This window comes from Cyanistes caeruleus, chromosome 3 (genome assembly GCF_971803275.1).
Source record: "Cyanistes caeruleus chromosome 3, bCyaCae1.hap1.1, whole genome shotgun sequence".
Taxonomy (NCBI): Eukaryota; Metazoa; Chordata; class Aves; order Passeriformes; family Paridae; genus Cyanistes; species Cyanistes caeruleus.
Window position 1 is genome coordinate 65,845,774 of NC_141703.1, and position 12,998 is coordinate 65,858,771.

Genomic DNA, 12,998 nt, shown 5'->3' on the forward strand with positions numbered 1-12,998 from the left:
TCCATGCCTGAGTCTGTGTAGTACCTGCCCAGGCATCAGATCCTGCTCAGTCTTCCTCAAACTGCTCTTGACATTTAAAAAATGCTCTGGATTAAGGACTCCTTCATGTCTCATATCTGCATCTTACAGACACAACTCTGAGCTTCCTTTCTCTGATAAAATTGCTACATAAAAAGATGTTTCTTCCAGACTTGTCAGATTCCTGAAAATTTGTGATTTGTAGAAGAAATTCCACTTTGCCAGAAATGTCTGGACTGAACAGAGGAGGAAGGAGAGGAGGAGGATCTTCGCACTCACCTCTCCTCCACTTCAGAGTTCCATGTTAGACAATGGGCTACTGAGTCTGTTCTCATTCAGACCAAATGCGAGTTTTGGCCAGATTTTCTCAGTAGAATGGCTCCAAGTAGGGCTATTTTATTGCATTGAATATCAGCAGGTTGAAATTGCTGAGGCATCTGTCAGAGAACAGTAACTATCACTGCTTTCCTCTTACCCAAATCCTGCGCGGCCGGCAATGGCGCTTTGCAGCTGGAAGGAAACAAAGAGCCATTATTTTCAGTGCATGGTCCTGATCAGGTTATATATTGATAGTTTGTGCTAGGAAGAAGGGTTTATGAGTGCCTCTGGCAACTGGTGGTTTGAGCTGTGCACCTATAAATTCCAAGTTGGCAATATCAAACAAAAATTATTCTCTGGCTATAGCCTGGGGTAACACAGAGTGGGAAAAGCCAAGCTGCACTACTAATCCATAACCACAGAAATTACCTCCATTCCAAAACAAACACTACATAAATTTTTTTAAAGCTGGTCAACACAATATATATAATAAAATGTCAGTAGTATAATTCAAGCCAACCTTAGAAATTGTGATATAGTGCATTTGGTCTTTTATACAGTTCTGTATCAGACTTGACTAAGAACAAATGTCGACAGCCATTTTTGAAGCTCATTGTGACTAATATTATCACCAAACCATTCTCCTTTGATGACAATACTTGTTTAATTATTACAACACCTACACCCTAATGCAAATATACTAATTATAAATAATTTTTTTCTCATTTAAAATGTCATAAACATTTGTGAATCTCAATATAATTATCCTGTTGTTCACAATGCTACAGCTGAGAGAAGACTCTAATGTTAGAGATTTGGCAGCAGTTGCATTTGAAAAGTAATAAACCCATTATGTGTTTGGAATATATCCCCCCATCTGTTGACAAAGTAAAATTATAAAAAACATTGGACTGAAATCAAATGTTTTTAATAACCAGTTTTCTGTCCCCCAACAATAAAATAAACACAATCTAACAAATAAAATGTACAACAGTTTACACAAAACAATTTTTACAGTTTCATGGGACACTCTGAAATTTTCTCTGTGGAAATTCTCAGGTATTTCAGGCAGGTGTTTGTGCTACCTGTAAGGCCCACTTGCTATAATGAATTTCATTTTGTGGGAGCCTACTTAACTTACCTTGCTCAGTTAAATTATTTAGCAAATTAATTTGTCTCTAACTCTTTGCTGCATCTGTGCTCCACAGTTAAGGAACAGAAACTGGGATATTCTAAGAGCTGTATGATTCATTATCCAATTGAACTTAAAAGGCATTTACAAAATATTACAAAAAAATTATTTACAAAATACAGAAAATATATGGTATTTTCAGACTTCTCATTAGGGCATGGTGCTGTATTTTCACTTTTTGTCCTTTGATAAGCATGCTATCTTTAGATCAGGGACCTGTTGGAACATGCTGAGGCTTCTCTCCTTTCCACTTTTCCCTTCCTTTTCCCAGGTTATAGTTCTGGCTGCAAACCTCGGCAGTTGCCACTGAACTCCTCAACATGTTCACTCCTCAACATGACCTTCACTTAGTTTTGTATTATCAGAAATTGCTCAAGCTAAGGACACATCTCTGGGTCCAAGCATGGTCCTCAAACACAAGGGAATTTTTCTGACTATTACCTGTATCTAGGAGTCACTTCTTCACCAGATCTCCAGAACATATTCTCACTTGCTCACCTTTTACAGGTCTGCTGAGCTCTCTGTGTACCTTCCATAGGATTTTGGCAAATTTAACACTTATTCTGTAGCCCTCATCTTGTGGTTTGAATTTGCTGCATTCCAGTAAGGGATTCTTTGTTGCAGGCAGGTTGTAGGAAATCACCTTTGATTCAAATCAGGATACAGTAAAATGCAAATCCAAATATTCATCAACATACAAACAGAAATCACAGTTACAGGCGCTTAGGACCACAGGAGACAGAAAATCATGCTGAAACTACTGTTGCCAAGATCCAGCCTGAAAACCCCCTCTCCCTGTATTTACCTGACTTGAAGTAGATGTTCCCTGGATGTATTACTTTGTACACAACCAGTGCCTCAGGTTGCCTTCCCCAGGGACAACCCATTCTCAGCAGAACATGCCAGGTTTTGTAGCCCCTCCCACTCCTGAGGTCCTTTGTATTCCTCCTCTATTTCACTTTCCCCCTTTCTACACATTATCCCCTTCAACGTTATTCTGGGTGATAGCTGTAACACAGCTCTCAGAGGTGATGGCTGGACAGAGTGACTAAACTTTAATACATCCAAGGAACTGATCTAATCAAGAATGAAGACAGTGGGGTACAAAAAAAGGGGGAGAAGGTATCTCTTTCTACTTCCTGATTCACTTTACCTGACAGGTGGGAGACGAAGCCATACCTGCAGGGCAGGGAGAGTCCAAATTTGTCAGGATCAAATGGAAAGGAGGGACTGGATGAACAACATTGGTTTATAATGCATTAAATTTTATAGATATGAGGTATTTCCTTCTGAGCCAGTCACCCCAGGCTGTATTTGCTACAGGTGGAGAGAAATAAGTATGGACTACCACAGAAAGATTTCTCTCATTAGCCATCTTAGACACATAAGTCAGGTATCTCAATAGCTCAAATGGCTCCCTCTCCGCAGGTGCCTGTTTACACATTTCCATTTGCAATAAGGGCACCCTTTGGTGGCCTGTACAGATTTGGATATCTGATCTTGGACAACTGAAGCATTGGGTGAAAAATATCCTGGATTTAGCAGGTGCCTTTCCATGCAGAGCAGGTCTCATCCTACGGACTTGAAACCTACCTGTGTGTTGGTAAGCAGCTCAAAGACACGAACTCATGCAATGAGAATCAGTTCATTTGGGAACACACCAAACAGGAATCAGCAAGCTTTGAGTTCCAGTCATTAGGAGGTGTTTTTACAACATGGTACACTTCAAATGCTAATGATTATATGATTTAATTCATAGGGGTCACACCAGACTTTTGTTAGAAATTCAGACTTCAGCCTAGTTGTCCTCTCTGCTGGAAGACACAGAGAAAACCGTGATAAATTAAGTGTCAAGTGTGATATACAGATAAATGTTGCCATGAAGTGTGTTCCTCTGGAATTTAACTAGGCTTATAAGCCAGTGTAGCACTGTAAACTAGATTTAGTAGTGGTAAAGTCAATTCAAAATGTCTCTCTTTTGTATCTAAATACCTGTCAGTCTTCTTTTGCATAGGATTTGTGTGATGATAACTTTTTGAAACATATAAAACAAGCTTGAATTTTCAAGAAACCTTTTATTACAACTATCGTGTGAGCAAGTGTAATTTTCTACCATAAATAACACTCAGTTAGCTTAAGTGTCTCGTGTAATAAGTGTCTTGAGTCCTTTTAGCCATTGCATTCTCAGTTACACATTGATTTTTAGTGTAGTGGATAGATAAGGAAAAGTGAACTTGTTTGTGAAATCAAGGAATGCATCTGGTCTTCCCTTAATTCAGATATGGGCTTTCTGAGAAGCATTTAGCCTAACTACCAAGTGTCACTTTCTACTTATCAGCTGGAACCGGCATGGAGGTGGGCTCTCCAGATCCACTTCTCGGTTACAGTGACTGGTTTCTGAAGATAGAGTTCAGTCAGGTGATTCACTCAGGCTGTTATGACAGCTGAATTCTTATTTTCTTCCCTGATTTCACAGCAGTCTCCCTAGATAAGGCTTTGAAAGACAGAGCTAATAGGGTGCTTGTCAGCAACATGGCTTTACTTGTTAGGAAGCTGGGAGCACTTGCGTTACTCAGATGATGGTGGTGCTGCTCCCAGTTCCTTTCATCTGGATATTCCTACTTCAGGGAACAGAATGTTGAACAGCAGTGATTTGTATGATTTCTTCAGGCCAACTTGATGTCTTTCCTTTGAGAAGAGGACAATACGGTGCTTTTATCAAAGCCTTGGAAAGCCATGCTAAGGAATGAGTTGTCCATTCTTATTGCTCCATGAGAAAATAGGATTGTTGAAGCACCTTGCTGTGTGCTTGCAGTTCTCCACGTTTGTTTTCTGCCTCATATGATCCAGTTGCTGGCCAGCCCTGTTGGCACATCTAGCATTACCAGGAAAGTCTTTTGAAAATCAGAGTTGTATAAACTATCCACCTGCTGCCTGAAAATCCTAGTTTGCTGACTTAAGAGTTTGCTCCTCTTAATTATCCATCACCTTGAAAAAATTTTTAAAAAATCCTGAAAAAAAAGCTTCTTGAAAAATTTGCAGTATTTGATAACTCCTGCACTTCTGCAATAAAATCAGTAAGACTGCACAGGGTTTTTCAGATTTACTGATCTTACAACTTTTGAGTGAACTTGGCTAAAAAAAGTGGCTTATATTTGTGGCATGTAAACTTACCTACTTAATAAAAATTTTTATATGAAGCATAGCTTCGTATTTGCAGCTCTGAGTGTATGACTAACAAAAATAGAGGCCATCAGCTGAAGTATTTTTAATAGTACACGTGGGTTGCCAAATCTAGACAACCTACACAAATAGAAAAATAATTTTATGTGGTTTTATTTTTGTTTCTAAAGTTTGGGTTGCACTTATTAGGTCCAATTAGGACCTATTAGGTCCAATAGCCTCTCTAGTAACAGCTATTTTGAACAATAATAACCTTAGGATGTAGCAGAGCTTATTTGCTTCTGTTTTTCTGAATTACATAATAGATATAATAAATATTATAAATATATAATATTTATATATTATATAATATATTTTATATATAAATGTATAAATATAATAAATATTTTGAAACTAAGATTGCACAAAATGTGTAAAGAAAGAAAGGAAAAATTTCAGATGTGCTTGAGGTTGAAAGTTGTTTCACCAAAAATGTGGTTTTGAGCTAAAATTGGCTGTTGTCCTTGGTTGAATACTGTTAGAGAATACAGAACAGTGAGGTTCCTGTGTTTGATATACTTTGCACATTTAGATGTAGTTTGCACAAAGCAACTTATACCTAAATGACTGAAGAATCCTCAATAGCACACAAATGGATAAGTGGTAGATGGTAAAAAATAATTGCTTATGAAACCTGTTTTTTTTTTTCTGTTGTTCTAAATCTTATTTAGCTGTTCTCTGTACATAAAGAGAAGGTATTTGCATAAAATCCCCTGTAAGTTCCAGAGTCTTCTCAGAAATGGCTTTACATATAAAAATTACTTTTTCTTTTACAATGTTTTTCCATGCTTAGAGAAGATCTACTTTATCACAGAAAATACTTGCTACAGGTATTACCACATTATGTTGAGCTCATTATTTAAGACTGTATGAGATGCATTTCAGAATCCAAGTTTTTCATAAAATCTCCTCTGTCCAAATGTCAAAAGCCATTGAGATCAATATTTGACTGAAAAATTTAAGGTGAAGTATTCTAAAGTTCACTGAGAAGAGAATGTTTGACAAGAGCAACCACAGTACCTCCTCAACCAGTCTTGCAAATGAGTTATTCGAGGCTGCAAAAGGATTGTATGCATTTGCTAATTATCATCTGTTGCCAACTGTGTGTCACTGTGGACAAGCCCAGAACATATGCAAAAGATCTGCAGTCAGTATACATCGTCACTGGAACTTAGGATACTCATTAAACTGAAAGATATATTCTGGTTTTTGGAATAAAATTTCTTCTGTCTAAAATGTTGCTGTATATTCATCTGTTGTGACATTTATGCTACTGCCCTTTATATCTTCATGGTTTTCTCTCCAATAATATGTTTTTCAGTCAACCACTACTGGACATTACCTTCCTGTGAGTCTTATTAGAGAGTTAGGCTAGCTACCTGCCTGTAAATCCATGAAAGCTGTTTTCTATCATTTACTGCAATGCACAGTTGAAATGCCAGCCTGTACCAGAACACACATAAATACCTTAGTCAAACAAGGTCCAGTTTCAAATGAGGGTTTAGGTTGACTTTAGGTGTTGTCCCTCTCCTGCCCCTGGCAGTTTCAGGAAGTGTCCAGTGCACAAGGAACACACTTTAATATGAAATCATATTAAATCCCCACCATATGCTCAAAAATGCTGTTCTCTTCCTGCCTTGAGTGAGAACATGGCTTCCTCAGAGGAGGGGTTTGAAGCCCAGGCTCCTCTTCCCCTGCTTTCTCATGCTATTGGCTTGATGTGTATGGGATTAATAAGCAGATAAAACTGAAGGAGCAGAGAGGGTGTCAGTAGTAACAGGACTTAACTCAGGACTTCCCTCAGCCCCCGCTCATGAGGGCCATTGGTGCCACACCCAGATAGCCTCTCACACATCAGCAACAGGATGGTGTGATGGCTTCAGAGAGCAACACCAGCCCAGCCCAGCCAGAATTACACCTCTGTGTCCCCCAGCCTCCCCTGAGGCTGTCCCCAGCACAGGTGTAACCCAGCACCTCGCCTGGCCCGGCAGCACTGCTGCTGCTGGGGATGTGCGCTGTGGTTCCACCTGAAACTTGGGCTGTGGAGGCTGAGACAGCAGAGGGAATCCTCCTCATTTTGACCTGGAAACTGAGCATGTCTGGGATGAAAACATGAAATCAGTCCGTGTAACATATTTGCCGTTGTTTCAGGAATTCCAGCCCATCTGATACAGAAACCAGTTTCATTAATCAGTCAAGCTAACTCACATCCATTGGCAAATTACCCACACCAGAGAAGGACATAAGTGGTTCAAGTCCAGAGCAAACTGAGCCCACTCTGACCACTGGTTGATGTCACTTTGGTCCTCTGAAATGAGCTGAAGACTTTGTAGAAATTCCTCTAGCTGGGGATGTTACACAAGGCAAATAAACTACCTGAGGGACTTTAAAGGTGGAACTATATTATTCCAGAAGTTCCTGATGAAAATACTATATGTGTCACCTATCTCTCCATGAAAAATATAAATTAAATAATAGGGATACTTAACTTCTGTGTGCTTGAGGTTAAATGTTCAGCTAATGTAAAATGTCTCATAGCAGAGCCTTCTGTAATTTACCCCAAAGAGTTTAAAGGGTATGGATGGGGTATCTTCTGAGTTACCAATTCTTGCCTTTTTAAAAAAAGAGACCTGATTAAAATTAAAAATCCTGGCCAATATAGTAATAGGAAAAATGAAACAAATTATGAGTCTTCACTGTGACATCATCCTATGGAAAATAATACTTTACAAGTAATTTGTGGATTGATCAAAATAATGAGATTATTTGCTATCACAATAATTAGTGAAAGATAGATAGACTTGATAGTTTTGATGAGTTTTCAAATGTGTAAAAGGAATAACCATGATTACATGAAAGCCATCCAATTAATAACACTTTTGATGAAGGACTGAGTCACTTCCATGTCAGTATCTAAAAATGTAGTTGTTTACAGGGTCCAAAATGTGGTTGTTCACCATGGAAAAGCCCATAAACCAAGTCAGCTGTTTGGCAGATTTTCATCTATGTAAATCCTTATTTAAACTAATTATATGGCCACAGTTTATAAACTTTATAAGAAAGCAATCACCAGACTTGCTTTTCTTATCGGTTTCAGATATTGAAACTTAACTGTAAATTTTGCAAAATGAATCACTAGGCTAGGGAGTCTATAAACTGTACCATATTACATAGACATATAAATGTCCAGTACTTTCTTCCTCCTTTAAATACCAGCTTTAGTCTCTGCATTTTTAGAGTTTGCAAGAAACACACACACACACACACACACCCCAAAGCCTAAATAAAACCAATCCACAGTAAAGCCCTTGAAAATTGTAAGCATAAACTCCAGCTTTAAGGATCCAAATTAAATATTCATATGCACTAAGCATCTTGTATAAGAAGGTGGTTCTCTTGCTGTTGTCATAAGTCAGCCCTTCGCTCCTTGTGTCTGCTTCAAATGCTTTTATCCCTGGGAGCACGAGGCTTGCTTCATCTTGCTTGCTTGTCAGCAGGGCTGATGCACTGCATTATAAAAAGCATTCTCCACAACTGCTGCTCACAGGCAGCACTTTTAGCTCTACACACACAACCCGCAAGATTCTCTATCAACATAATCATTATTTATCCAAAGCTTTGCCAGTAAATTGAGCCTAACTAGTCTTTCCTTGGGGTAAATATGCAGAAGCCTCTATTTTATTATTACTCATGTAGAGAAAGCAGCATTCTCCTCAACAGTGGTAGGATCTGGACGAGGAATACGCCTCACAGCTGTTGCATCATTTCTCCTGGAAGGCAATGACTTGTAGCACGGTGCTTAACCGAGGATGAACTGGCAGAAAGGCAGCCAATAACTGTGCGTTATTTACATCGTAGGCGTATTTTAGCTGCACAGTTGTATCCTGAAAGCCGCATCTCCCTTAGCTGAGAGATTCGTTGCATTTTACTGGTTTGGCCAAAGCTGCTTCGTGTTCCACAAGCAGCTCTCAGAGACTCCCTGGGATCAGTAGCTCTAATTTCTAGAGAGAAAAAAGGCAAGATTTACTGTGTTACAGAAATGGGCAGCTGAAGCATTGGAAAAGACTTGTGACATAAACTGGAGATCTGTGTGTATTGCTGGTTTATTATAAAAGGCCCTGAAATAGATGGGTGTACACTAATGTAATTAACACAAATCAATAAATAAAACAAAGGAATTTCAATATTTTGGCACAATTATCATTATCTGTAGTAGTAGTAGCAGTAACATTAAATTATTATTATTATTGGCTTTTTTATGAGTCTGACTTATTTGGGTCCCTGCCTATTAATGCTATAGAGTGAGAGTGGTTTTTTATTCTTGTAACTCATAACAAATTTCTCATGTACAGGTTTGAGTGGGCACAAAAGCTTCTAATTTGTAACTAGATTGTATTTAATGCTGAGAGACTTAATGAAAAAAACAGTATTAATTAAAATAATAGCAATATCCATTTTTTTGTTTAATTGAAATGGTGTATTTTGAAATCAATTTGTTGAATAAAATACATAATTAGAGGTGACACTTGTATAATGATGGAATGGAGGTTGTGACATATCAATAAACTGTTTCACAGGACACTGTTAACATCCCAATCCTCTCCTACAGTTTCAAAACAATCAAGTTAGGTTGTAACACTTTGAAAAGCTGATTGATATAAATAGATACCTGCTAAAATGTATAGTATTCTAACAAGGTTCTCAAATATTTGCTTTAGTTCATTTTGATAATTATTTAAAGAACAATCCTAAATTTAAAGGAAATAAGTAGGGCAACAAACTGAAATGTTGGTTGCTATTCTGCTGTTGAGAATTAGAAAACTTCTGGGAGTTTTCTAATTATTAGGAAAGTATTTTGCTTAACATTGCTACCTTAAATTGCACATCTGACATATAGATATCCACATGTCTCCACTTAGTTGCTGTAATCTTTGCAGGTACTCAGCATTTCCAAAAGGTAACTTATCCCACCTGTTCTCTTATGCTGTGCAGGTAGTCTAGATATGTAACTTTCAGTGCCCAAAATAAGATTAAATTTATTCCATGTTATCAGATACTGAGAGACATCCAAAACTTCTCTCATCAAATCTTTGCTCTCTGTGGGATCTATTACATGAGATTATTTCCTGCTCACAAGGATCCTAAATATTCCTTAAAGGGATTTTTTTCTACTACTTTTTTACTTCTGCTGAACAAAGTAACTTTAAAAGCTTCTCTCATGACAATCAGAAGAGTTGCAGCAGTCACTCTGTAACCTGTGGGGCTTTTTCCCTGAGATCCCAGGAAAAAGAACCACCCAGAAGTGAATACTTTTTGGCATATAATCAGCACATAAGTAAGAATTTGTCAAAAATAATTGTTTGTTCATAATGATAATGGGAATGCTTTTAAAAAAAGTTTCATTGGAATGAAAAACAATCACTGAATTCTTTGCATATTTTATTTTTCTTTTTGATTTCCAACTCACACACATCTGGCATATTTTACATCTTTGCAATAAAACATGGTTACAATAGCTTAAGGAATTTATATATCCAAAATATTTCACCATGATCTCAAGATGAAATGAACTTGTCTTCCAGATGTTCAATAGTCTCCCAATTCTAAGCTACAAACTCAAGATATTGCTTACAGACAGGTGATGAATAACTTAATCATTACGCTGATCCCCATGATTTCCAAACCTTATAAATACAAACAACAATGAAGAAGGAAATTCAGGGCTAAACTTACTAATACAAGGTGGATAACAAATAAGTAATCACATCAATAAATAATGATATGTTCCTGGTGCAAAGTGCCAATACAAAGAATCCATTATCTTTTTAAATAAATGACTGCAAGTGAGTGTAAATTCTGAGAAAATTACATTCCTGTTACATGCCTCATAGCCCTACCGACACAATATGTACATCTATGACAATACAGTCACCAAATATACAAAGAAGAAACATGAATTAAAGTGTATATACCCCTGGGTGTGTAATTTGATCAGTACAATGTGCAGAAAATTATTCTGATAGTTATCATTACAGTATTGTAAAAGATGAAGTTCCTTAGTCTGAGTGGCTTCAGGTGAGATATTCAGAAGAACTGAAAAGAACAACCTCAGTCACCTCTGAGATGAGGCTAAGGCTGTCAAATAAACCAAGCTACTCAGATTAAAAATCAGGGAAAAAAAATCAGTGGGGGCTCTCTTGCCCATGATTTATGTGCCAAATGTTAATAATCCAGAAGTATAGCACTTTGTCTGTATTGGGAATCATTAAGCATTACAAAGCATTAAACTGAACTTCCTTCTTTGCTCCCCTTCTGTCTAGTCTTTAAATTCAAAAGGGAGGAAATTAATTTCTATTGTATAAAGTATAAATATGGCAAATGATGGCTTTTTATCCAAATGCTTCGTGAGCAGAACTCCACTTAAGAGGGGTAAACTTTAGATTCAAAAAGTGAAAAATGTGTTGGTGAAAATGTCAGAATTACTGTTTGCTCCCAAATTCAACCTTTTAACACAAGCTGTACCCTTAGGCAGATCTTCAGTCTGATTTGTGTGAATGCACCTGTTCCTTCAAGACATCAGGTTTAAAGTACATGCAAGTTGTAACTCCACAATAAAATTAAGAAACAGTTTTGTTCTTTATACAAGGTTTTACTTTTACAAAAGTATCCCTTTAAAGTTAAGATGTGCATCTGATGTACAAAGTATCAAACATATTTTTTTTTAATCTCAGCTTGAAAAGAGGCTGGAGATGGGATGCATGTTAGGTTCAAAGCCTAAACATTGAAATAACTGGACACAAGGTTCCCCAGAATTTTCAAAAGTCTCTTGTGGCGCATCCTACTACCTTTTCTCAATAAACAAAGATATATGAAATAATTACCAAAACATTTCCTAATTCATATAATTTACATGATACAAGCTTGCTTTTCAGCAGCTGGTGTTCAGTTGTGAAAAAACACACAAAGTAAAATGGTTGCTGACTACAATGTACAGCTATTGCTGGGTGTAATGGAATGTACAACGGAGGTCAATGCAGACGTGGTTTTCCACCAGAGACTACACCTTTCTTTGCAGCACTTGTGCTCTCAGCTTTACCTGGGCTTTCAGTTCTTCACCGTGCTTCAGTATCTGTTCTGATGTTCATAATGCCACCGGTTAAAATCTATATTAAAAGCTACAATGCTGCCAGAAGCCATGCCAGTAATCAGAGTTCTGAAAAAGATATCAAAGATGTTGATGTTAATTCCCTTTTGCTTTCTCGAGCTATAGATTTTCATAGACAGAAAAAAGCTAAAAGAATAAGGCACTTTTTGCTACACTGTCTGAAGTTCTTAAGCTTGGCTGAAAATCAGAAATGTGTCTCAAACTTTTGCAATTGGTTTTAAGGCATTTAATAGGTGCTACAGCACTCTGACCCAACCCGACTATTGCTTTGTTCTTAATGCAATTTTAGCCATATTTTTCTAGCTGTGTGTCTGGCTTACTAACTTCAATGAAATAAGACCTCACCTTAATGTTAAGTGCTTACATTATGAGACTCAAGTATCAGAATAAGTGTTGAATCAGATAAATTAACAGGAAAACAACTGGAGTAATTGTTTCTTACGCATCCTGTTAACAACTCCATATTATATACTCAAAAGTTCATGGAGATGTATTCTTTCTGGAATATTAATATTTACATACAACTATGAATGACAAATTCACCTCTGATCATGAGACAGATCCATAGCTCTTATGCCAGCATCACAGCCAGGGTAAATATAGAGCTGCTTGAAGTCACAGGCTTGCCATACTTCCACTACACCATTGTCTCCTCCTGTCACCAGGTTCTGCCCATCACTGCTCAGGAGGATGGCCTTCAGGAGAAAAAGAAAAATCCTAAGCACACAGTTAGCTTTTACGGAAATGGATCAATATTTTAAAAATTGAATTGACTTAAAAGCACTTCTTATGTTCTGCCTGCCCACTTTAAATTTGAAGCAAAATGCTTTCTCTCCTCTTTCTCCCTAGTCCAAAAATAAACCAACAAATTTTGCATCATCAAAATTTAAAAACAATTTTGTGGTATTAAACATGATAGATAACAAAAAAGCTCCTTGACTGAATCTGCCAAAGCTTGAGTTCAGCACATTTCTGCATACCATAATTTGTTCTACAATACTCTGTGCTATCACTATCACCTAGAGCAGAGCAGCGATCTGCATTCCTAATGCTGCTTCAAGTGCTAGTGACAGAGCAGAGCCC

The 12,998-nt window shown here is 37.4% G+C and overlaps 1 protein-coding gene across 19 annotated transcripts in view; it reads right to left on the reverse strand.

Annotated features, from left to right (window-relative positions):
• Positions 1–8,395: 8,395 nt before the first annotated feature.
• NBEA (neurobeachin) overlaps positions 8,396–12,998 on the reverse strand; it is a 460,255-nt gene continuing 455,652 nt past the window's right edge. For 12 of the 19 annotated variants that reach the window (XM_086881592.1, XM_086881590.1, XM_086881589.1 and 9 more), the window contains 3 exons: positions 12,459–12,610; positions 11,847–11,963; positions 8,396–8,751 (listed from right to left, as the gene is read on the reverse strand). In XM_086881592.1, the coding sequence (XP_086737718.1) occupies positions 11,873–11,963; positions 12,459–12,610 (243 nt within the window). In that variant the 3' untranslated portion in view covers positions 8,396–8,751; positions 11,847–11,872. Of the gene's footprint in view, positions 8,752–10,172; positions 11,964–12,458; positions 12,611–12,998 lie in introns of those variants that run through there. The other 7 variants (XM_086881591.1, XM_086881581.1, XM_086881587.1 and 4 more) reach the window with 1 other exon arrangement.